Source organism: Pungitius pungitius, chromosome 12, assembly GCF_949316345.1.
Source record: "Pungitius pungitius chromosome 12, fPunPun2.1, whole genome shotgun sequence".
Taxonomy (NCBI): Eukaryota; Metazoa; Chordata; class Actinopteri; order Perciformes; family Gasterosteidae; genus Pungitius; species Pungitius pungitius.
In genome coordinates this window covers 9,657,784-9,684,148 of record NC_084911.1, presented here as the reverse complement: position 1 = coordinate 9,684,148, position 26,365 = coordinate 9,657,784, and the positions used below count along the sequence as shown (strand labels likewise).

Below are 26,365 nucleotides of genomic sequence, written 5' to 3'. Positions count from 1 at the left end.
GCCCGCGAACCCATCGCACAATGCTCCCCAGATGAGGTCGGTTTGTCACGAAGCCAAAATGTTCCCACGATCTGAATTCCGTTTTCTCGAATGTGATCATCAGCTGTTGTTTGAGATTGTTGCGCGGCAGGTTCCGTCCACTATCGGTGGATCTTCTTTCCTGCAGCTGAGTTCCGCATATTCATCCCTGTTTTATCGTGCAATCAGGACAACAATTTGTCTGTTATTCTGCAGACAGGCGTGTCATTGTTACCGCCTGACAGCAGATGAAATGTTGCACCACTGGTCCTTCGACAGCAGGACTGCGCATGCACAAAGGGATAAACCCAATAGAGGCATTTGTAGGAGGGCTGCGCCTACTGTTACAAAATCGGGAGTAACAACACATAAGTATGTGTAGGAGGCCACAGAAACTGCACTGGGACCTTTTTCTGCTTTTTTGTGTGCAAGTTTAGAAACCAACTGCGCTTTCTCTCGAGAACTCGATGTAGATGCGAACTATCTACGTCCATCAAATGAGTGGTGTCTTCAGAAGTGCGTTTCCGGTCAAAATGTTTGGTTTCGGCTTTTGGGTCGGGCACCTCTACGTGTCACATGTCACCTGTCCTTTTTAGAGCCTCTCATAAATGTTGAATGAATTACTTATATTTCCCACCGTGCCCCCAGAACCCACTTAAAACGAAAAAACAACAACAGTAGCTTGTTGAGCACATGGAACAGTTGCGTGTAGTGCACATGCGCAACGTTCTTCAGATCATATTTCATGGCACAAAGCCGGCACGGAATCTCAGGTTGCGCCAACGCCCTCTGGCTGCGTGCAGGGGGAGTTGCGGCCACAAAGGCTTTCAGCGCACACACTTTTTTTCTGAATGTCGCCTTTTCATGTCCCCGGTGCTACAGTACTTCTGTGCGAGGACGCAGGCAACCTCTTCCCCGTGACGCAACCGAGAGGCGAGACTCGGAGGGCTCCGATCACAATATTTAACACACCCAACCGTGGATGAACACTTGGAAGAGAAGACGAGGCGGCGTGAACGGGGGAGGAGGGGTAAGGGGAGAGGGTGCGGGGAGGGGCTGGGGGTGGTGGGGGCAGATGACAACCAGGATCCCTACACCTGCCAGCCAGTCTCTGATTTTGACTTCAACGGGGCTCGCGCACAGCAGGAGCGGGGCAGCATTCAAGCATCTCAGCGGATCAGCTGTTATCTTTTCATTTTTTACTGGAATTTTTACTTTCTGTCTTTAGTTATCAACTCATCATAATTTACCAGGAAGCCGGTGGACTATTCAAATTTCTTCTGATACTTTTTTTTCTCGCTTATGACACAATTGGCACATCACTGCGCGCTGGCAGCAACACAAGGAGGCAGATTTGAGGACGAATATCGGCGCTTTTTAAGACCCCCTCCCTTCTTCCTCGAGTTACCTATGATTAACGATTTATTTAGTGGTCCGTCCTACTGAAAACGATATCCCGCTCAACAAGGCATGAATGAAACGCTCAAAATGTGTTGGCTCAGTCCACCTGTCCGGGAATGAACAATTTGAATTTTTGCAAATAATAAGAAAAACAAGAGTGAGCACATGACGGAGTGCTTAAACATAGGCTGACATGTGAGCATCGTAAATCTTCAGCCTAACATCGCTGCTTTGGTCGTCGCATGACCGCGTTGGACATCCGTGTCGGTGCTGTAACGTGCGCTGCGCTTAAACGCATTAGTCTCTGCGTAAAGAACAAACAAAGCATATAAAAAGATGATATTTTTCCGTAAATTCCGAGTGCTGATACTCATGGTGTTTTTGGTAGCGTGCACCATGCACATTATGATAGATCTGTTACCGAAACTGGAAAAGGAGGCGGCGGGCGCGGAGAGCGGGGACGGCGGCTGTCAGTGCGCTCATCACCCGGGCGGAGAGTCGCAGGGCTGGGCGAAGCAACCCGCCATGCCCGCGGCCGAGGCGGGCTGGCCTAACAAGCACACGCTGAGAATCCTCCAGGATTTCAGCAACGAGCCGAGCTCCAACCTCACGTCGCATTCGCTGGAGAAGATCACGGCGGCCGCGGAGCGGGCGCAGTCCCTCGGGCAGACCAAACCGCCTCCCGGGAAAGCGCATGACCACAAGCCGCTGATGGGAGCCGCAGGGGCGGTTCGGGCCGTCCCTGCCCCCGGTGCATCCCGCCTGCTTGCTCTGTTTGAGCATCCTTTGTACAACGTTGAGCTTCCTTCCTTCACGAACGACGACACTTTGTTCAACGTCAACACTGACATCAGGTTTTATAACAAAGCAAATGGGAACCAAGGATGGTAAGTTGAAGGAAATGTTTTAAACTTTAGTGGGACATTTAACACACCGCGTTTATCTATTGGGCTCTTCGTAGGGATGGAGGAAGAGGAGACAGCAGGTGATGTTACGTGTTTTCACGGCAGAGAAATATGTAGCTGATATCTAAATTGATGTAGTTAAATTATATATATAATTGTATATAATTATATATATAATGTCACTAGAATGAACTGCTCTCTGCCAAAAATCCACCTTCAGCATGAATTTGTCTGATAGAGTTGAGACTGCAACAAATACTGTAAGCACCAATAACAAAGACTAAAAATAATCTCACCAGGAATCTGCTTGCACCACAACTTCTTGTTAAACCTCCACCCTCTCTTATTTTCCAGGCAAAATGAGGAGGGGAACGAAGAGGAGGAAGAGGAGGAGGAAGATGAGTTCTCTCCAAAGGAAGAAGCGACCGCAGAATCGTACCCTAACTGGTTGCGTTTTCATATGGGCATCAACCGCTATGAGATGTACTCCAGGCACAGTCTTGTGCTGGACGCCCTCCTGAAGGACCTGGCCACACAGGAGGTCACCAGTGTCGGTGAGTCAGTCACCAAATTGTGAACTTTGAAGGAGAACATGCGATGTGTTACTGAATTGAATGTCAGCACGAACACCAGATGGGTGTAGAAGGAGGATGACATATGCCTGAAAATGTCTCTACTAAACGTCTTCTGGCAGGAAAAATGAAGGGAACATTAGAGAAGGATTTCCCACGAAAAAGTCTGACTGTTTTTCATTTAGACAATAGGGCTTAATAATGAAAAAAATGAAATTCCTTTGCAAGAGCAGGGGATCTTGCGTGTCAAAGAAAGCTTTAGAAAGTTCTGTTCTGTAAAATAAAAAAATAGGTCATGGTGAAAAGATTCCACAAGAATCTTCTGCAAATGATTTTGCTATCAGTCTGATTTGTATTTTTCTACAATGCTGTCAATGACTTCATTCTCAACTTCTTATTATACTGACACCATCTTAAATTCCGGTGAAAGTGATCTCGGTGTGAAAATGCGTTATCTTTTTTTAATATAATGACTTCATTTAAACTGGACAGTGAACAACGAAATGTCCTCCACTCTGGCGCGATGTTATCTCCATCTCTTTGTGCACCGACGTCATTTCTTCTCTTTGTCGTGAGTCCCTCTGGCAGCTCACGATCGTTCATTATTCATGTTCCCCATCTCCGCCTGAACTTAATAGTTTGTGTGTTTCCACCTCTGTTTGTAATAATTAAAATAAACCATCATTAAACCATCAATTATTTGTAGGTGTGTCCAGACACATGTCTGACTTAAGACATTAAAATCCAGTACAACGGGTGTGCCTGTAAGGACAAATTAAATTGTTTGTTCCCCTTAATCTAAAAGCACACGCTACCACACTTAAATGAGCCTGTGTGGGTGCCTCTGCAGCCTTTTTGGTGAGTCTCCAGCTGGACTCATAAATCATACGCACAGTGCCGGGAGGTGGCACAGGTGAGAGGGGGGCTGGATTCATCACGATGGGGATGGGAGGGCAGTGTGATGGGGGTGGGGGGGCAAAGCCCGGAGCTCTCTGAAAGAGCGGAGAACATGAAGGTTTAGAAACGACTACATCGATTCGTTTGTGGGTGCTGAGGGAAGGCGAGCAGGAGATGGATGGTTCGGATGAACAGAGTCCCATACATCCTTGCACAGGTACAGAGACGGATGGCCTCCAGGAGAACCAAAAGAATATCCTGTTGAAGTTTGCTGTTGTTTGTCATGTTTGATAGACGCCACGTCAACGCGGATGAAATCAACAGAAACAATCGGCCAAGCTCTGCTTAGGTTTCTCGCAGGGGGATTAACTCTTGTAGTTTCCAATTAGGAACAAAATTGTATGGATGTCCAGCACAGCGCAGAGAAGGAGGTCAGCTCCTCACGGATTGTGGCTTATGGGGTTCAAAGTCACAGCATTAAAACGTTGTCCAGTTGTTTCCAATCTCTCAAAGGTTTACTGTATAGCTGCACTGAGTTTAAAGATTACTCTGGGACTCGATCCTCTTGACCCGGCTACAGCAACTGTACAGCAAGCATGTGCAGGCACACCGCTTTTGGGTGGTTCTGTTGTTGTGTGGGCTTAACTCACAGTGCAACAGTGGATGAACAAATACAGTAGCTATTCAAAATGAGTCACGCTGAATGGCGAAGGCTTACCTGTGGTGAGCGAAGCAGAAGTGGGACGGACAGAGCACAGCGGGCACAACGCGGATGAAATGGCGACGGCCTCAAACAATGGATGGGGAAAAAAGGAGTGAAACAAATAGGAGAGAGGTATCAAGATAGTCAATGCATACAAAAGACGGCTCTGTGTAGTGCAGCCAGCGACTCGGGCCGGCAAGCCATGGAATAAGTGGGTCCACTACACAGGGCTTATGCTGATATTGGGGTTAGGCAGAAGCGCTGCGTTGTGTAATATACTCAAGTTAATGCGCTGTAATAAACGGGAAAATCCCCCCAAAAGCCTGTCCATTATGACGGAAACACAACGCCTGGCGGGGCCTTTGTCTCAGTCTGAGGCAGGCATCCGCCTCTGGGAGACATTGTGGACATGACTGACGGGCCCGGCGACATGTGCACTGGCCTGGTGTTTTGTTTTTTGGAAATCCGTTGGGTGGGAGGGAGAGAAGAAAGGGCCACTGAGAGTCTAATATACAAAAGCACATCTGGGCGCAGAGAAACATCTGGTCACGTAAAGTCCTGCTATGTGGATGGAGATGTGCAGTTCATTTTATATTTGGTTCGGGAAATGAACATCCTGCCGTGTTTTGAGAGACGATTTTCAAGCTGAATTGTTTTGTCAGTGGACTTAATGTGCAGTGAAGTGAAGGTACTTCTTTCACTCGATCACTGTGAATTTGTTGGCTCCCTTAAAGCGACATTTTTTCTACTACTAGACTCGGTCAAATTGTCCATCTCCGGTTTCATTAAACTCAAAACTAGCCGTAGTTTCCTGCAGATGCTTTTCACGCCATCTCACGCTGTCTCAGTCACACCCACCTCCTAACTGCCACTTTGATTTTACAGTGCCTGGCAAATTGGTCAGCAGATCTGATAGCTCTATCATGCAGTCATGCAAAATTGCGTCCTCCAAATTGGCAAATAATGAAACAGCTGTACATATGTGGAGATGTATTCCTGTGTGTGTGTGTGTGTGTGTTTGTTTGTTTCAAATACTCATCTAACATTTCAATTGTTTTTCTCCCAGCCATGAAATCGGGAGGCACCCAGCTGAAGTTGATCATGACTTTCCAGAACTATGGGCAGGGTCTGTTCAAGCCCATGAAGTAAGTGGCACGGAAAGACTAAATGTACACATTACGACACAGAATCGTCTAAAATACCGTAGTATCAGTGTCAGATCATTCGATCTTTTTTAAATCCACGTCTCAGGTTTGAGAAAATCTGCATTTTCCCACTAAAATAACTGACATCAAAAAACGTATTCGATACACTCGGTTAACGCGCCCACTTGTAATGCATATGTTTCAAGAGCGCCTCATGAAATGTCCTCTGTATAGGAGCCAAGCACTGCCGCCGCATGTTTTACTGTGTTTTAGATACAGCTCTCCTTTCTGTGTGATCTTTTTTTTTTTGGGGGTCTGCTTTTTAATTAACATCAACCGGCTTATGTGTTAATTAAAATGAGCTTTGAGCCATCGTCAACGTGTCTTTGGGGAATCTTACATGCTACCAAATCCACTTGGCACATGAAAAAAAAAAAAAAAACACCCTCCCTCTCAGCTGTCTGAGTTTTGCCCAATGAATTCCCGTGCCGACTTGAATAAGCAGTGTCCAGGCCAACTGGAAGTAATTGCTCAGGAGCCTGGTGTGATTGCCATGAAATGCATAATGGGTTTCTACAGGAGAGGCTCACTGGAAGATGTACGATCCTGAGAGAGGAACAAGGACACAGACACGGCCGCTGGCTATACCGGTCTTACAGTTTACACCATGTCAACCTGCACAGGTGTACTTTATGATCATTTCTCTATTTAACATAAAAGAAGCGTTTTGCCATACCAGCCAGAGTCAAACTAGAGGGAGGATTAGGGAGTTCAGAGATGTCTAATGAATGATGGAACATTGTATCTGATATATAGAGAGCCTGCAAAATGTTTTCAATGATAATTAACTTTGTATGCTCATACACCTGCAATGTTATAGCTTATAACACTATACATATATATATATATATATATATATATATATATGGTCACTGTTGCTATTTTTGTGTATATATATATATATATACACAAAAATAGCAACAGTGACCGTTGAAAGTCATGTTTCTGTGTCCTAACTTGGCTCCTCACACACAAACCTTTCCAGTCAACAACAGCATCCAGCGTGCACGAATGGAATAGTCATATTGTGATGGGACCCTTTTTGTGGTTGTGTGTGGCTGCGTGTTCGGTTGGACTCGACATCCACAGACTGCTTTTAAGCGACATGGACTATATACGTTGCCATGCAAGAGTCTTGTGATGTTCGGGATGGGTTAAAAAGGAGAGTGTTGTAAGGTGTTGTGAGGATGCTGGGTAGGTGGGGAATGGTGTACATGAAAAGCCGTCATGCAATGTCTTGATCATCAGGAGAAAGAACACAGAGTTCTGTTGGAGCAAAGGTTGTCATGGAAGGAAATGCCATAATCTCTCTGCATTGTAGATCTATAGATGAGGATTTTTTCTTCTTTTATCCCTGACAATATGAACAGTATGTTACTTGCCTCCCCTTTCAATTTACCTTTAGCTGATCGAAAGGTTGAAGAGTTATGTGAGCCTAGTAACTTTTCTGAGATAAATAACGTAGAAGGATAGACTTTGTATTTATTTTGGTAACACACATCAAGAAGTTTTTTTTTTTTTTTTCATACCATTAATGCAGTCCATTATTTTTTAGCACATGTGGTGCATTCTGGGTCCAGTAGTTCAGAGCCTGCCTGTGTTGCATTGTTTTTTTCTTCACCTGTCCTATTGTGCAGCATCGAGTAGTGCTTCAAAGACGCTTTGATGTTCTAGGCCTCCTTTGAGCTGAATGCAGATCTGAACACTGGCGTGGACCGGGAGACTGCAGAAGCCGACAGCTTGCCACACACCTCCACACGATGTTTTATCTGTGGAGCTCTCTGGGGAAAAAGTTTGTCCGAGAAGCTCTATAATCTCGTTCGGTGATTTTGTGGCCACAATGGGGCGGAAGATGGTTGATTTGTTTTTCAAATTGCAATTTGGTCGTTTCAGTCACGACATCCTATACCCTCTGATATTGGTGCCAACTGTTTGTGATCCTCTGATCCAATCACACGAGCACAAATATTGTTCCTTAGATGGAGATATTCTAAATCATTTTCAGAGGTCAGTTCCTGCAAATCTGCAGTTCTCTGCACTGATTCATTGACTACTTAGGAGTTAAACGTGGATAAATTATGGTGGTGTCCTCATATGAAAACTTTGGCCCACAAATGCAATTTCAATGAATGCAAATCCTTTTTTGAACTAAAGACGGGGGGGGGGGTTCAGATAGCCGTGAATAATGGCTGAGAGGAATAAAGTGGCATGTGAAAAGAAAGAGGTCTGGTGTTGGATGACAGATGATAGGCAGAGATGGACCAGAGGGAAGGGCAGCAGTTAACACTGCCAACCTGTCAAGGACCCGGGTCTACCAGCTGGAGGCATGCTACGGCCTGAGCGGAGACCCTCCATTGCCAGGCCTCTGTGTCTGTCTGGCTCCGGCACACTGGTGGCCCATCCCACTCCCCTTGCCAATACCCTGGCTGTTGTGTCTATACAGAACCGCAATGCTCATGTCATGCTAATTGGATTTGGTCAGACGGAGGGTTGAGGGATTGAAGGAGGGAGTATAAGCCGAACATATACAAAGAAGCAATTATTGCACGCTGTTCGACAAGTCTGTATGCATTACAGGAAGAGCAAGCAACGTGACCTTCTTTATTTCACTGGGACAACACATGTCTCAGTCAAGCAAATAGCTTTTATGCTAAAGCACAGGGTTTGCTGCATGTAAACAAATGTTATATAGGGCACACATGGCTGTCCTATAGCCGTGGTAAACGCAGAGACATGCTCATCTCAGCATGAATCAGTTATGAATCAGTGCATTTTATGGTAAGCTTGGCGCTTCCAATGGTTTCCTCTAAACGAGAACTAGCCTATTCATCCATCCATTTACTAGCCGCTTATCCAGACATCCATCACCGCAGCAACACTTTTACAACTCTTCCCATGAATGGACCTAGTTTTGAATTAAAGCTGTGACTTTATTTTGAGTAACAGATATCTGTAGCAGTAAAAGTTATTGTTAAGTTGTAATTGGCTCTTGTCTGGGTAATTATGTGTTCCAGATATTTTCTGCCGTGTTCCTCCTTTACATTTTATTGTCTTTCTTTCTCACACGAGGAGAGAGTTTTGAGGTGTCAGGCGTTCAAAACATCTGTTTCTCGTGCAGCTTTGTACTCTCAGCCAGGCAGCCGCGTAGGGACGGACCCAGCAGCTCTTCTTCAGGCTTTGGGGCTCCTTGGCAAATTATGTTGTTTACATGTATTTGAACTTGAGGTTTTTATATCTGGCTAACTGCATGTTTGTGACTGTCTGACTATGTCTGTGTCTGTATGTGTGTGTGTGTGTGTGTTTTTTATTCTCACTAGTCTCACAAGTGTTTATTCACTCACAGTGTAATAGTTTCCAAGCTGTGCGGCAAGTAACAAGCCCATGTGATTGTGTAGTAATCGCTCCTTATGTAATTACAAACCTGCTTTGATGATACTAATTGCATGTGTGGGTGTTTGTGTGTTTGTGTGTGGGTGTGGTTCCAAGTTAATAGCAGTGACCCCAATCCTTAACTGTCACACCTCAGAGTAGCAAACAGTGATAAAACAATGTGCCACATTGTGTCAGTTTCCATACTTTTCATTGCTATTATAAATTATTATTATTTTTTTTTATTATAAGAATATAGTTGAGGACATTGAGTTCAAGAGCGGTTGGGTCACGCTTATTTTTAAAAGGGAATGAAGGCCAACACAGAAATTTGACAAACAGATTTACTGGTTACATTTTTTTAATTGTACATGTAAAGTTTATTTGATAAATATTAAAGGTATAGTTGGCAGTAGCTAGAATAATACGCAATAACCTTCTGTGCTCCATTTCTCACAGTTGCTAGGCAACCCACAGATACTCCCGGAAGACACTGATCCTGTTCAACAACTATCCAGAATAAAGTAATAGTCTTGGAACCAACTGGTTTGCATGTGTGAAGATGTTTCAATATGTCTCGGTCTCATTGTTCCATTAAGTGTTCTGCCAATTCAAAATATTTAATGAGGTCCGCTTATTGTCTTTTAATCATTAAGGGGTGCGTTTGCATCTCCTGCCGTCATTACATATCATTCCCATCTGTCAGGGAGTAATTACCGCTGACATTTTACTGTCCTCAAAAGAAGTCACACCTTTTCATGGTCCTCTTTCTGTCTGTGCCTCAGCTCTTTGTCTGTTCCTTATTCGAGAGGTGGGCAGCGTGGCATCTGGAACTGAACGTGCCTATATTCCAACTCCATTCTCACTTCTCAAATCTTTGGACCTTATTTTAGAATCATGAGCCTCAAACTCCTCTCACACCCTCGCCGCTCGCACACACGTCACATAAAGACATCTTTCATGAATGTTTTACTTGGTCAGCTCCTGAGGAGGAAGTAGCCGTTTTTCTTCACCGTCCCTCCCTTCTTTCCTTCTTTCCTTCTTTCCTTCTTTCCTTCTCTCCTTCTCTCCGGCCATCGCTCTCTCTGGCTCCACCTCCTGTTTGTGCTCATTCCTGGACTCTGTTTGATTCGCTGAGGCAGTGCTAATCTCCGGCCTGTCTCTCGCTTCGCTGCTCAGTATTTTTTTTGTTTTCTTCATGCACTCACAGCGTAATAGTCGCCACGCTGTGAGTGCCCAAGTTATGAGTGTTCATGTGTAATTACAGGCCAGCTCAATTGATTGAGATGATGCTATGTATGTGTGTGTGGGGGGGGCTGTTGTTCTGAGTTAATGGCAGTGACCTCAATAATCAACTGTCACATCTCAGAGTGGCATCTTAACATAGTATTGTGCCTGATCATGTTGTCAGTTTCCATTGTTTTTTACAATCTGTTTTACTTTTCTCTTCAGCTTAAATTTTTTCTTTTCTATATGTAAAGTTTATTTCATAAATATTAAAGGAATAGTTATAAAATAGCTATAAAAAGCAATTACTTTGTCTGGTCATCTTCTCACAGTTGCTAGGTAACCCACAGATACTTCAGGAAGTCACTGATCCTGTCCAAGAACCAACTCGGCCCAGAACAAAAAAACTTGTCATTTGTATATATCGGACTTATATATCTAACCTTTTTTAGCTTCAGTGATGCTGGTAGTTGTTTAAACCAAGCCTCGCTCACTTTATCACCGTCCCCGGTCTCAATGCTAAGCTAACCAACGTTTAAACTTCCCTTCTCTTCCCAAGAGAGCATATAATCCTATTTCCCATATATACAACTTTTCATTCCACTTACAATCTGGTTAAGTAAGTGATAATGCATAAAGTCAATATATTAAAACTGATTATTTTTTGTAACTGTATGGTGACAACAAGGTGGTTTGGATGAGTCAAAACCTGTTTCCTACAATCAATCAGCTGCATACAGTACGCTGGAAGGATGGACATTTGATGACTATCAAAATGTGGGTGGATTTTTTAAACCCATTGCTGCTCTGATGTGTGTGTGTGTGTGTGTGTGTGTGTGTGTGTGTGTGTGTGTGTGTGTTCATGCCTGTGGCTTTGTGATTGGCACCAGAGCATGTGTGCTCCTCTGTGTTACACCACTTCCGAGTGAATCACATTCTTGCAGTTGTGCATGCTTGTTAAGGTTCACTGCTCTGTGGGGTTATGTTGCTCATCTAGCCGTACATATAATTATAGCCTAAAATACTGTATGGGGGACAGGTTCCTGCCAGGAATGTTGCTGTTGCAGGCTAAAAATGAACTTCCCTCCAGAGTTCTGGACACCTGAAACAATCATTTCTTTCTATGAGGCTTAAGATAAATAAATACACACGAACGCTGGATTTAGTTGAAGGGTAATTTTCAAAGGATAATTGTCAATTAATCTTTGGTGAATCTTCCGTCTGCAATTAAGACCTTTCATTTAATCAATCCGCCCTGACAGGTTAGATAAAAACTTGCTGTGTAACATAAAATCTTGCCTAATTCCCTATTGTTTTTAATTTCTTGTGTACCTCAGGAGCTATAATGACAATAGTTGTTTGAGCTTCGACAGCCCAGAAGGGGACGAATCTTTTGGTTTCCCTTTACTGCAGTCTTAAAAAAAACAGAAAGCACACACGCTTCATTGTTGCATTCTCCCTAAATCAACTGTTTCCCTTTAACAATGGGACCACACGCACTGCACCAACCCTCACGACTCAGTCATTAGACAACGACTTTTCCCAGGTAGATCCATCGCAGCGCGACCTGAATGTCTCCCCGGGTCGAATGAATGAAACTACCGTTCTTCGGCAGAGAGAAAGAGGGAGAGCATTGTGGCCCTGAAACCTGGGCCTATTGTGATAACATGCACAGAGGTTAATGCATCCATTGTGGGCGCGGGCCCCTTGCATGTCTAAGCCTGTCCTTACGCAAGGCGGCAATTAGGGCGATGTCCGACTCCCCCTATCCCCCCTGACGGAGGCCCGGCGGAGAATGCAATCATTGTCTACCAATTAAAGCAGTAGCTTTGCCCATTGTCGGGGGCAGGATGTGGGAGGGGCTGCCGTCGCCAGGTACGGTATCACTGGGCCACCCGATCCAGGGGCCCAGCCCAGGGTCACCCCTCACCACCCAACCCTTTTAACTGCTATAGCGGCGCAAACAGAGGGGCCTCTGTTTTACAGGTGCTGGGAGACTCACGCTCGGTGTCGCTGCCGCTGGGAAGATTGTCTGCTAATGGAAGTTCTCGGGTTTTAGCAAATGTGTCGACCAGGATCAATAGTCCTTACACTTTGGGATATTTCCATCTTGCCCCTCTTTGTGAGGTATGAGGAGGAACAATGTACCATCTAAATATCCTCATTATAAGTTGATGAATATTGTATTTTGTGATTTTGAGAACCTATGCTTGGTTATTGTTAGAAGCATCTTCCTTATTCCTCTCACATATACATTAACTCTTTATACCCTGAAGTACCCTTGACTCGTTCCATCCCATTTAGCGCCAACACAAAGGATAAATGCAGCTCTTGGAACGGTTTTCCCAGCGGTTTCACCACTTCCTCCTTCACCGCCATCACCCACTCACGACCGCAATGACATCTCTCAGCCGCCACTTAGCCCCTGATAGATGGCTTCTATTTAGGAAACGGCATCTGACCTCAGACCACTGAACACAACAGGACTGTTGACAGGCCTAAATAGGACAAGTTCAGCAGTGGGAGAAGCGAAGCACAAACATCCGTGCCTCCGTTTGGAGGCCTCACCCACAAAATAGCTTTCTGGAAAGACTCATTGGATTGCTTTCGTTGGTTCAAGGTACCAACGTTTTGGAGTTCTATGCAGTTAGGTGTCACTCGGGGGTGTGAAATCCATTTTGAACCGGAGAAGAGGCATTAGAAATAGCCGACAGCTTATTTAAATTGAGCTGTTCTGTCTCCCTGAGCTGAATGTGGTGGGGGATAAACTTCAGGAGCTTTTAGTCACGACTACCCCGAAGCTTCTCAGCTGATCATTAAACACATTTGGGGGCTAAAAACAAAAGACGGCACTAGTAAGTCAAATGGTACAAACGGTATTTTGTCGTCAGTCATTGGATGTTGGAGACTAATTAGGGTCAAAGTTTTCAGAGATAATACGAGATAAAGACAGCCTGTGTGGATCTGCCGCCACGTGTGTGGCCATGTGTGTGCGTGCAGATTGGCGTCTGCCAGCCCTCATCTGCTTTTGTGGTGAGAACACATTCAGTTCAGAGTAAACACAGACGGGGAGAGGAGAGATGGGCCAGCAGGCACGTTGCCCTTCAAGGAAAAGGACATCAGAAGGAGGGAGGTGAGAGGAGGCAAGAGAGAGAGAGAGAGAGAGAGAGAGGCTGAACGTGATGGAGATGTGTTTGCGGAATAAATGTCTCACAGGTTTAGACCCGGGGAACCTGAAGGTGGCACACACTGCTAGAGGGAGCGCGCAGAGAGAGAAAGGATGACAGTAAAGGCATCTGCAAGGTGCAGCGGGTGATGTTAGCAATTATTTTAAACCATATTCATTTGAGAGAGAGAGAGTGTATGCGTGCGTTTGTGGGTGTATATTTGGGTGTTTTTTTTTTTCTTTGGGTCAACATGATAGGATTGTCTTTTTCCCCCACGGATGGATGGATGGAAGAATGTCCACAATGCTAACTCACAATCCAATTAACTTTTCTTGGCCCGAACCATGCATAATTGTCCTGGCTGGAATGTGTGGATTTAATGTGTGGATTTTAGGATTTAACTAAATTAAATCATTAATCATTAATCAAATGAATCTCAATGGGCTGTAACACAGGCTAGCTAGGAGTTTGCTAGCTAGCTGCATGCAAACCCAGTGAGTAAAGATCCTCAGTCTAGGGAGGATTTATATGGCTTGGCAGGTCTCATTCTGCACTCATTCTGACCCACTCATCTGCCAATTCATGCTCGGGGAGTCTGCTGTGAATTTTATCAAAAGAGGAGAACATGATTGGATTTTTGACCCAGTCAAAGATTCCTTCTATCCTTTTATGACTTAAAACGCATTCTGCGAGAAAAGAAATGACCTAAAAACCGAGCAATGCTCCCGCTTGGGCAGCATCCACCCTTTAGTTGCTGTGTTTTTTTCAGACGGCGTTGAAATGCAGAGAAAGAATCAGAGGGAAGTGAGACTGAGAGGAGAAAGCGTTGCTGCTTTCATTATCTCATCCCAAATCCTGCTCAGCCTGACTGGAGCGGCTACGTTTCGCAAGGCCAGCGGTTTCTGCAGTTTACTGTCACGCTCACACTGAGATTTCTCTCATCAGCTTCAGCTTACACGTCACGCTGAATACCAGCGCCTGTTACTCATCCCCCGCGAGATGAAGACTCGCGGTAATGCCCGTTGGTTTTTGTGTGTCCCGCACACACTCGTACTGGGAAAGCTCCCCTTGATATAAAAACGCGCGCCGCTTTCCAGTTTGTTTTTTATTCTGGAAGTGATGCCGGCCTCTGAGGAAGGTTGTTGGTCTTTGTAAGAACTTTGTAAGAAATGTTTCCTACGATGTGTGTACTTTAAACCCGGGCCGTGGGTTCTTTGTCGCGTCAGTCCCCCCTCGTCCCCCACCCGTTCCCTCCTCCATCCTTCTGTGGGTAGTGGCGCTAGCTTTCCTGGAATAGATGGTGCAGGAACTGCGCTCCTCGGTTCATGTGTATCGGGGCCTTCTCTTTGTGGAGAACATTCCCAGTGAGTCTTAGAATACATCATGTTCACTGTGGCCAACGTGGCTGGGATGTTCCGTTTGGTAACGCTGTGACAGGTGGTTGGCCTTAAAAATACCCAATTACTGTTCAATATACAACGTGGGTATTTATGTAGGAAAATAAACAGAGGAAAGCGTCAAGAGAGAATCGCATTCTGTCGGTGTGCAGCGCCAACACACACGTTCTGAAGCTCATTGTTCCAAACATCCCCGAGCTTGCACATTCTGACATCTAACCGCCGTTAACCCGAGAATACCCTTAATGTTTGTGTATTTTCTGCATAATTCATGGTTCGTGTTCTGTGCACGGCCTGTCATGAGTTGCGCACCCGCTGAGGGATTGCCTCAGACTTGTGCTATTGAAAGTGGTTAATCCTCTGAGGAGGGATATGTAAATATAAATGGCTCTGTGTCGCTCCACATTGTTAGGGATAAACCGATGTGCGTTTTGTGTTTGTCGTGTGGGAGGGAAGGGAGACGAACCGTAAGCACAAAGGCCTGTCCTGTCTTACTGAACGCACGCTCCACTCAAATTGCATAAATAAAAACAGCAGTTTTATTCCAGTACATGAACCTACAGCACATGCACATAACTGCCCCCACTGCACCATGGGTAGCGGTTTGAGTCGTTATTTTTCACCTCACGCCACACATGGGCGGTCGAGTGCATGTCAGCGCATTTGTGAGACGCGGGGAGTCTTTCCCCAAAGCAACACCGGCTCTTCGGTCAGCTATAGTTCCAGCTGGCCGAAGGAATATGTTTTTGGGGTTTCATTTACGCCTCCTCTGCCCCCTCTGACCGAGTCCGATTGGGCTCGACGAGACACGGCCCGAGAATACCAATGCTGTACATGGCTTCAGTTTATCACACGAGTCCAACAGGCAGATGGATTTCAGGCCAGTTGAGAGGGGGCCTCGGCCCGCTGAGACCTCTTGCCTTTCCTAAATGTCGCTCCCGAGGGATCAGACCCCTTCAAAGCGCCTTTAACACTCGTTCCCTGCACAAAGTGTTCACGTCCTCTGCAATTCGCTCCCGTCCAATCGGGACCCGCGGCGCTTCAGCCAGTCTGATGAAAGTCTGCCAGGTCGGAGTGGTGTTACTTTCCGCCATGCAAATGTCCCCCGTCTGCCAAGTGTCCTCTTCGGATGCCCCTCACGTTCATGAGGCTGGACCTACTGACTTCATATGTGAGACCACAACACCTACAGATGGTATTTATGAAGAAAATGAAGAAAATATAATAACAATGCTTAACTAAAATAAGTTTTAATTTTAATTTTGTGCAATATCACAACAGACATAAGATTGTTTGGATTATTCTGATTGAAAAGCGCTTGAGTCGTCAAACATTTTGACTTTTGTTAACAAGAGAAACGTTGTTTGCTCGCACTTCTTACTGTTTAGCAATAAGCCAAAAACGTATTATTATACTTGGAAAAGCATTGATGCATTTACTGATTATTTCTGATCATATCTGATTATAAGATTATTTTAGGGAAGGGAACCCGAAAGCTTCCACTCTGCAGCTTTGCATACAGTGATTTCGGGTGTTTAAACACTGAGCTCTGTGGAGTGATGCACACGGGAGAACACAGCTGAAAAACGTCACGCTTGGCAAATAAGGCCAGCAGAGAAGTAAAAAAGTTCATAGCCATTTCAGAAATAGCTCTAAGAGGAATGTAGAGCAGAGAAGAAGGAAGCGAGATTCAGCCTCACAGATTTAACTTTGGGAATTATACAATTATATATATATATGTGCTCGATCGTACATGTTGACCAGACATAGGGATTTTCTAAAGATCCGGACCACGTTGCTCAAGACTAATCTGCACCAACAACCCAGACATTTCATAATATCCTCGCAAGGCCGGACAAAATGAAGGATCAGTCAAACACAATCATGTGTAAATTGAGATTTAACAGTCGCCTTGACAGTAGTCAAGATGAAGGAGCAGGATTTTGACACTACAATGAGTTTAGAGTCCAGTACACAATTTAAACCAATGTGTTTGTAATCTTGAAAACAGCAGCAAACATTTTAATGAACATTTATATTTTCTGCATGAAAAAAAAGTTAATTTCATTTTAAGAATATCCAGAGAAAGTTACAGCGTTTGTTTTTTATTTCTCATGGTTTTACTCTCCTAAGCAACGTGCCTTTTGAACGTTGTTGAAATGAATGGAGAGGAATTGTGCTCAGGGATCATGAAATTACTCATGCTCTATTCACGTAGTGCTGCACTGTGTCGTTTATCGTATTTACACTAATCCCCCTCTGGGCATTAAAGGGTTTTCACTCACTGACAATCAAATTTTGATCAGACCTTTCAACGTTCATATTTTGAAGTCTGGCTCTTTAATCCCCAACCTGTCGATAGCCTCGTACTCTTCACTCAGTTTTATTTCCAGGCCTGCGTGCGATAGAGAGCGCTCTGATGCAGTCTGATCCCTGACATACAGAGACAGGGACTCGGAGCCATCTGGCCAAATGAGACGGCCTATGTCTCGCTGCGATGTCTCTCTTTGACGCTCGTCCTTCGACTCTACGCGAGGCCTCTCAAAGGTTGCCGGAGAGCTGCGGTGGTCACAGATAGTGACCTCGCCCGCCCGCAGCTTCCCTTCAAAGCAGTACATTTTGATTCCGGCTTCAAGTTCTCGGTTTTATTACTGGAGACGAGATCAGACGGCCAAGAGTGACTGAAAGGGACTTGAGTTAATTGCGAGACAAGGAATGAGTGAGATTAAGCAGTGCCGAGATAATTGGAAGATAGACAACAGAACAAACTGGATGGCGTTTTAAGAGAAAGTCGAGTTACGGGATCTTACTACACATTCGGAATTATGATTAAGAAGCCTTAGGGAGTATTTGACCAAATGCTTTAATGTTTGGGTGTGGTGGCACACATACTGTGATGCATATTCTCAAGGACAACGGTGATGGGGTTCACATTGCTGCAGACTATAAAGTGTGCAAATGTATATTTGCATTTGCTGGCATTGCAGGGCATGACGTGCAGTATTGCAAACCAATGTGGTATTCCATGCAGAGAACACTTTTTACATGAATGAATACCTTTAAGATGGAAAAAATGCATTTAGTGAGAAACACAAAATATGAAAAACAAGTTTGCTTACAATGAAAACCTGTTTTTCAAATCTAGGACATGATGTAAATAAAAATGTAATTCTCGTAACAGTTAAAATGCAGTTAGTCCACATTGTCAGTGGCCATCTATGACGAACAAATCCCTACCAACACGTCTTTTATGGGACATTTCCTTCAAAATGGTCCTAAATGAGGTTGTTAATGTAAAAATCATTCTTTTTTTAATGATTCATAGCTTGAATCCACTTAATTCATGTAACTACATCCCTCCCCAGGGCACTCTTTTCGGGTAGAAGATCAATCAATAGATAACGGCACTACACCTCTACGCGTACTGAATACTACATGCAAGCAGAGAGAAATAATCTTCCTCCGCCTTCACGTCAATGCCCCACTCTCGGCCAGCTTATGAGGATCTAATAACTTTGAAACTGGAGCCCAGACTGAGGCCATCATCCATCTTCGTCAAGGCGAGTCTTTTTCTCCGCGCTCTTATGATAATACGGCCCATGCTGCTTCCCACACATGCAGATAACTTGCCTTTCGCTCCAGGCGGCGCCTGAAAATAGCTGAGGCTAGAACTTGTGTGCAACATCGATTTGAAATTCAATCTCGACAGCTACCCCCGGGTCCCTGGGACAATCCTCAGATCCCTCTCCGATACGGATGCTGGAGGATGCAAAGAACTGTGGGGTAAAATCAAGAGGAATCAGCAGACACAGATCTAGGAATACACACAAAATGAATGAATACACGCACAGCAGGGTTGCTGCTTGCGGACACACACACACACACACACACACACACAGCTCTCTCTGATTCTTCTGCATGTGTTGCTGCTGACAGACAAACCCCCTCTGACACAAACCACTAGGTCGAAGAGGTCTTATCTTGCAATCTTGAGCAGTGATTTTATTACCCTACGAGGGGCATTTAGTGTCCCAAATGTATTGCACTAATCACCTGTTTTTTCTCTGTGACCCCTCACGCGCAAAAACAGACTCAAACTATTGAGTAGAAAAAGGTGTCAAGGGGAAGGGGAAATGTATTAAAATTTGTTTTGTAAAGCAATAATCACGTGAAAAATTGGTCAGAAGAAAAGAGAGCAAGAGAAGGAATGTCAGAGACGCGGACGTGAGGACGATGAAGGAATAAGTCGGGGGGAGAAAAGAGAAGGGGGGAGAAGCTGCCGGGTGTTTAACAGAATAATTGGGGTTAAGTAGGGTCAGGCTGGCAAGAGGGGAATTCATTTGGCTACGCCAGGGGTCCAAACAGAATTGGTAAATCAAAGCATGTGAGAAAACATCCATTAGGGTTTAATGTTATTGCCTGAAATAACAGATTTCTTTTGGCCACTTAGGGGCAGCAGAAACAAGTTGTGACAGAACACGGATATTTATCACTTTGAATTGATGCAAACGTATGCTTATCTAGACATGCAGCAGTTACAAAGCAACATTATCATTATTCACGCTCTGTTTTTGGCCTGCAGCTCCTCTTCTCCAACTCTTTATTCAGCAGGTAGAACACAGCTGAATATCGAGCTTCAAGCGCACTATTAAGCTCCAGACTTATTATTCCCTGTAGGTTCATCACCACAAGCGACGCCTTTCACCAACAAAAGCTCTTTACAAGTTGTTAATGGAGACATTCTCTTTAAAGCATGTAGTGCAACATTTAGAACGGTTCATCCGTAACTAACCACGTTCTTTTTATTTTTCGTGTGTGAGCGTACAAATTTGTCAGCTCCTTTGACTCATATCGCACAGAAAAATACACACACACACACACAGAGGAATGAGGGTCAGAGACCAAGACGCCTGTCAGCGCGGCCTGAAACCTGCTGTGGATGACCAACAGATGACGGATCTCCCGTTGACCCTGTTTCCGCCTCCCTCTCTCGTTCGCTCTGTTGAATCAGTAGCAAGATGGGAACATACATGTTGTATGATTTGTTGAAACATGTGCTGTTACCAGAGAGAGGATTGTTTTTATTAAAAAGCTTGCGTGCGTATGACGGCCCTTCGACAATGAGGGCCCCGAGTCCGGCAAGTGCGTGCACGTGATCGGTGTAGGAGCACCGTGGTCACATGGGTGAAGCTGCCCTAATATAGACTTTGAAGCAGCGTGTGCTTAAAGGCGAGGCCACTTTTGTAATTGACAGGTCACATCCCGGCGCGGTCCGCCCCGTGAGTCGCCGTGGTTTTAGTCCCACAACATTCCTCTTTTCGCAGCGAGTGCTGAGTGGTTACGACTCTTGGTTGGGTTAGTTTCAGCATTCCATTGCACTTAGCTCCGCCTCCTCAAGTCCCTTCAGTTCGAAAGGGAACGAGTGTATGCCCATTCCTCAAAACACAGCCCTCCTCTGTACAGGTCTCGGCTCTTGAAAGAGCGCCACAGCTGTTGAGTCAGCAGTCTGTGAATTGAGTTCACATACGGAGGCAGTTCAGCTTCCTCCCCTGAGCAGCGCACACACACACACACACAGACACAGACACACACTCCTGGAGACGCCGCTGAACTACACAACGTTTGCCGAGGCCTAATCAGGCTCTACTTGGGATAAAGCGTCTTTTATTGTCAAGGACACTCATTCATTAAGTGTTTGAGTGTGCGTGTGTGTGTGTGTGTGTGTGTGTGTGTGTTTGCTTGTGCTATGGCTTTTCACATCACAAACCTCCAATTACCATGCATTTGGAATTCTAAGCTTCTGTCGTGACAGGAAATTTCATTTTACATCTGAGTGACCATAGCAACCAAAAGGCCGTGATGACTGTCAGTCAGGGTTATGTCGCACGTTCTTCAAAGCATAAAGTGCAATCAGGGAAGAAGAAGAACGCCACTCAGGGTTGAATCGTTACATCAAGGCATACACGCCAAAACCTCAATGTGTCTCACTTTGTTCTTTACAGACTTTCCATAAAGAGAAGCTCATCAAAGCATGAGGTTAATATATTTTCCCCACTCAGCCTTTTTTGGAAACCCATGATGAAGGTGCTTTGATGAAAAGGCATATCTGAGAGATAACAAGGTGCACTGAGTGCTCCGGCTCATAAGGTCACCTTTTAGAAGCAACCGCTCTCGCTATCTCGCTCATCTCCGCGGCATCTTCCATCCTCCTGTTGGCACCTTGAGGGCGAAGGAGGAGAGAAGATACACTGAGGTAGGGGGAGCACGAGGGGATCTGTCGAGTGTCAGCTTTGAGTGCAGTACGCGAGTGCAGTAGGTTTAGCCCAATCCGCGGGGGAGGAACTGCTGGTTGGGATGGAGACTCTCATCCAGCTGGTCCGCGCTGAGATGAGTCTCATCCCGCAGGAGATGGGAACTTAATGGAAGCCGGGGAGATTCAGGGCGTTTGGAGGGGCAGGAAACGACGTCATACGTTTTGAATGACCTTACTGACCCCGTTGTTACAATATTGGCGTTAAAATCATCCCATTTCTGATAAGAAAGAGGGAGGTGGTACAAGCACACATATGATCGTATGAATTCACCCTTCAGCCTCCAATTTGAACAGATCTTAATCAATTTATGGGGGATGTAAATGTAGAAATGTTCATTCTCATCATCTCTCAACTTATTGATCATATCTAATGTTTAGAAATGAAAGGCCTTGACTGAACAGGATCCTGCCGACTTTATGTTAAATGTTTTCTTAACCGTTCTCTTTCAGGCAGACTCGAGAGCAGGAAACCCCTCCGGACTTCTTTTACTTCTCTGACTTTGAGAGGCACAACTCTGAGATCGCCGCTTTTCACTTGGACAGGTGAGTTTGTAAAAAAAAAAAAAAAAAACTCACAGTTGTTGAGGTTCCTTTGTGACTCATGGGTTTCCAGGAAGAATGACTGGTGGCTCATGTCCCTTCATAGAAACCACAGCACCATTTATAAAGCAGAGGTGTGTGTTAATGGACTCCAGCTTTGAAAATCCCATTTCTTACATGAGCGGTTCGAACGTACTATATTGATTTCCACGTGATCCTTTAATTCGACAGACTTCCGCTGACAAGGTGAAAAAATAACTCAACATTAACTTTAACATTGTGTATGAGGCTAAAACTTGACTTCATTTTATTTATAACTTGAAATGATCTCATATATGAAATGAAGATAAAGAATGATGGTAAAGGGCAGTATTGCTACATTCCTGTAAATGGGGGGGGGGGGGGGGGGGGGGTTACCTTCTCTTCTTAGCCGTACTGTATTTATCATCTTTGAGAACTCATTGTGACTCAGGAGTGTCTGGCAGGCAGAGTGCACACAAAAAAAAACAGCTTGAGTGTTCTCCCACGGTTAAATACACGCACACACACACACACACACACACACACACACACACACACACACACACACACACACAGGTGTTCCTTTGTCACCAGGGCCCGACATGATGGTGCAGTTTGCAGCTCCTGAATGCGTTCCTCTGTAGGCTAAAGTTTCCCCAACTCTGTTCCATCCAGCCGGTCTGTCTGTGTGTCTGTCTGTGTGTGTGTGTGTGTGTGTATGTGTGTGTGTGTTCGTGTGTGTGTGTGTGTGCTCTCAGGAGGCTTAGCTTCAGTCTCAAACAGGTCAGGGTCAGTTGGACAGCAAACACATGGTGAGGCAGGCTGAAGATGAGCTGAATAGGTTCAGTGTTCAGACACGAGAGCTGAAGAAAAGAACGAGAGAGAGAGAGAGAGAGAGAGAGAGAGAGAGGGAGGGGGAGACAAAAGTTGAAGGGCAAGAGTTTGAGACCACAAAGTGTAGAATTCACTAAAGCGTCTAAATATAGTTGAGACGGTGTCCATGTGTATTTGTCTGTGTGTTGGTGGGACAGGTGCAAGTATCCTGATGTCTCACCTTTTCTTCCAGCTGCCTTCATTTATAGAATAATGGACGTTTGCAGAGCACACGTACGTGCTGATGTTGTGTAGGAGCAGCTCAGAAAGTGTCTGTAACGCTCTGTGTTCTAAGCTCTCCTTGTTGGCGCTCTAAAAATCACCTGAGCTGCAGACTAAAGATCTTTTGTAGCGGACAAGGACGTTTTAAAGCACTTTGTAAAACTGTCTGAAATTATGGCAATCATGATATCCTTGGCACCCAATTAAAATGCCGTTATGTTGGATGTAAGAATCTATTTAACCATTAACTTTCTTTAAATGTCTCTCTCGTTTTTTAGGATCCTTAATTTCCGGCGCGTGCCCCGGTGGCAGGGCGACTTGTCAACATGACAAGGGAGATCAGGGATGTGACGCGTGATAAGAATCTGTACAAGACCTTCTTCATCTCACCAGGTAGAATACTGCAGCTGGTTGGCTGCATTACTCATTCTTAAGGAACAGAGCTGCACACAATACTGGCTTCACTTGTAAGACTGCGCACTGGATTACTTACAAAGTGGGTTGCGTTTCTGCAGTTGAGGGCATTCTGGGCTTTTATGGCCTGGTCTTTTCTTCAAGGGTGTACAAATAGTAAGAATGTGTTGTTCCTTGTGCGGTAGTAGACAGACGTCACCACCAGGTGGCACTGTAAACCAGCTTATTCTCAAGAACTCTACACAGCTAAGCTTTGATATAAATAAATACACATCCATATAGAACCACTCAATAGTAATAATTGACACAATATAGAACATATAATGGATTTTTCAGGGGTTTACACTGATTATGGGAAAACTATGGACTCATTCAGAGTACAGGTGAAATCAAATTGTCAATCAAATTAAGGTATATATAATAATGCCAAGCCATTGGTCTCGTATCGGTTTTCAGGTTGCTCCAAAAAACATGACAAACATATTATTGTTGGACATGAAATTAACAATTTGACCCTACTTTATTTCCCAATATGTAGTTTGAATAAGATTCAGAGGTTTCTGAATGAGAAGATACTGTACTCAGTTGTTTGAAGCCTTTACATGTCTGAGATCTAATGATCACTGTCCATCATAACAAATGAAGACAAAACAAAATATAAATGAATGTATTCTCAAGGCTGGGTCAGTATTCTGCGTACTGTCATTCAGATTTTAACCAACATAAACCAAACCTCTACCACCTTGATATTCCACAATTTCTAAATCAGTGTTTTTTCTCCATTCTTCCCTCCAGCCAATAACCTCTGCTTCTACGGCGAGTGCTCGTACTACTGCTCCACCGAGCATGCTCTGTGCGGTAAACCGGACCAGATCGAAGGCTCGCTGGCGGCCTTCCTGCCCGACCAGAACCTGGCCAAACGCAAGTCATGGAAAAACCCCTGGAGACGATCCTACAGCAAACGCAAGAAAGCAGAGTAAAGAAGCGACGGCACAGCACGCGCCCGCCTCATCGCTCTGACTGAATTTCTATCTTTTATTTTTTTTTAAATATGTATTTGTGTGCGTTCCCAGGTGGGAGGTGGACCAAGATTACTGTGACGAGGTGAAGAAGACTCCTCCGTATGACCGAGGGACTCGACTGCTGGACGTAATGGACATGACCATCTTTGACTTCTTAATGGGTGAGAAGAACATTCGGCGTGACGTCACATTTAAGTATAGCGCTCTTTTTTTAGACGTACGTTAATCTGCTACCGCTGTGTCCTCTCTCCTCGTTCAGGCAACATGGATCGGCATCATTATGAAACCTTTGAGAAGTTTGGAAATGACACCTTCATAATTCACCTGGACAACGGAAGAGGGTAAAGACACTCAGCTTCTTTTCAAGATTTCACACACTGAAACTTGTTGTGTTGAAGAACATTTGGACGTATGAAATAATAGATGAGGAATGAAAGTTGACACTGGATGAAAAGGAGGAACGGCTACGTCTGACGCTTGTGATGGTTTCCTCTTACATTCGTTATTCTCTCCCGTGTAGCTTTGGAAAACACTCCCATGATGAGATGTCCATCCTGGTGCCTCTCATCCAGTGCTGCAGGTCAGACTCTTGGTTGTTTGTGAACTTTTGGCTCAGCGCTTGCCGATGGGTGCGTGAGAATGTTTTCCTGTGTGCTTCCTGTGTTAAAGGCCGATAAATCATTTTGCTTTGCACTTGCTGACCTGGAGAAACTGACCATGACGTTAGAAGATTCAAAATGTGTTTATATCACTTTGAAAGATGTTTTCTACAAGACAAAGATTACAGTTATGATATAATGAAACGCCACAAAAATGAAATAATAATAATAACAATTTCCTCCACGACCCTCCACATGTTACAGGTTCCACAAAACTTCCCAAAATCTGTTCTGATTTTACCTGTAAAGGACTTTTTGTGCTTTTGATCAATAAATAAAGCAGTATTGAAAAGTATTTATTAGTACTTAAAAGTATATATTTCAAATATACCCTTTACTGACCCTTTCCAGGCTGAAGAAATCTACGTACCTGCGTCTGCAGCTGCTGGCCCAAGACGAGTACCAGCTGAGCTCCCTGATGGAGGAGTCCCTCCTCCAGGACCGACTGTCCCCGATCCTCATCCAGCCCCACCTGCAGGCCCTGAACCGCAGGCTGCGCCTGGTGTGCTGCAGGTTCTGGCGGGCTGCATAGAGAAAGAGGGTTACGGTAACGTTTTGGAGGAAGACGTCGGCGGCGACCCAAAAGGCCACCCAAAGGACCCCGGGCCACAGGTAGTGAGACCTGCGAGGTGACGGGAACCACCGGCGACACACGAACGATGGAGCGAGTCTTTGACCAATGGGATCGCGCCAAGGGTCCCACTTCAGATATCGAGCTGAATTCAGTGAATTCCAAGACTTGCCATCATTGCCTCTCTGCAAGCTGCTTTTAAGTGCGCTCACACCAGGGGAGTGGGGGGGGGGGGGGGGGGGGGGGTGAGGGGGGCTTTGGATCGAATAGATACAGATGCATTTTTGTTGTGTGGGACAGATAAATGATTTTATTGTGTTTGTTCTGGATATGGAGGGTGCCAGTTTGTTTTAGGTGTTTTATCACATTACTACATAACCAAAGGACAAAGTACTCTGACCGCGGCGGCGTGTGTCCGGACAAGAAGCCTTGTGTGAGGCCTGGGACCAACGACCGCCGCAATGACCGCTTCTAAAGGATTTGTTCTCTTTACTGTCACAAAACGTCACAAAATGGGAACAGACTGACATGAGATGTTACCACATACTTCTGAACAGCATAAATCTGACTGCAAGTATATTTTACCGTGTCGTTCAGTTTGTTCACTTTGCCTTATTCAGATTTGTATCTCTTTTTTTAATAATCTTTTTTTCCCGCGCAAGTGTAGCTTTCGTAATGCAGTACAACACTAAAATTGTATTTCCCAAACAAAAATAATGCAAAGAGACCAGTGGGTTTGTTTATGAAATGACCGTTTCATTGCAATTCACTAATATTCTTAAATGACACCTGAAACACCTGAAACATCTAGAGTTGTCTGTTGTGATATCGTTTTTACGATTAATGCATCGCAAAATGTTACAGTTTGT

General features: G+C 44.8%; 1 protein-coding gene across 1 annotated transcript; it reads left to right on the top strand.

The window, feature by feature from the left end:
• Nucleotides 1-1,108: 1,108 nt before the first annotated feature.
• fam20ca (FAM20C golgi associated secretory pathway kinase a) lies at nucleotides 1,109-25,735 on the top strand. Its single transcript, XM_037476076.2, is given in 13 exon segments — nucleotides 1,109-2,306; nucleotides 2,679-2,878; nucleotides 5,563-5,641; nucleotides 21,625-21,717; nucleotides 23,109-23,128; nucleotides 23,131-23,223; nucleotides 24,040-24,220; nucleotides 24,318-24,427; nucleotides 24,526-24,607; nucleotides 24,787-24,846; nucleotides 25,277-25,427; nucleotides 25,430-25,507; nucleotides 25,509-25,735. Coding segments are annotated over 13 exon segments (1,731 nt in total). The 5' UTR covers nucleotides 1,109-1,755; the 3' UTR covers nucleotides 25,542-25,735.
• The last annotated feature ends 630 nt before the right edge of the window (nucleotides 25,736-26,365 follow it).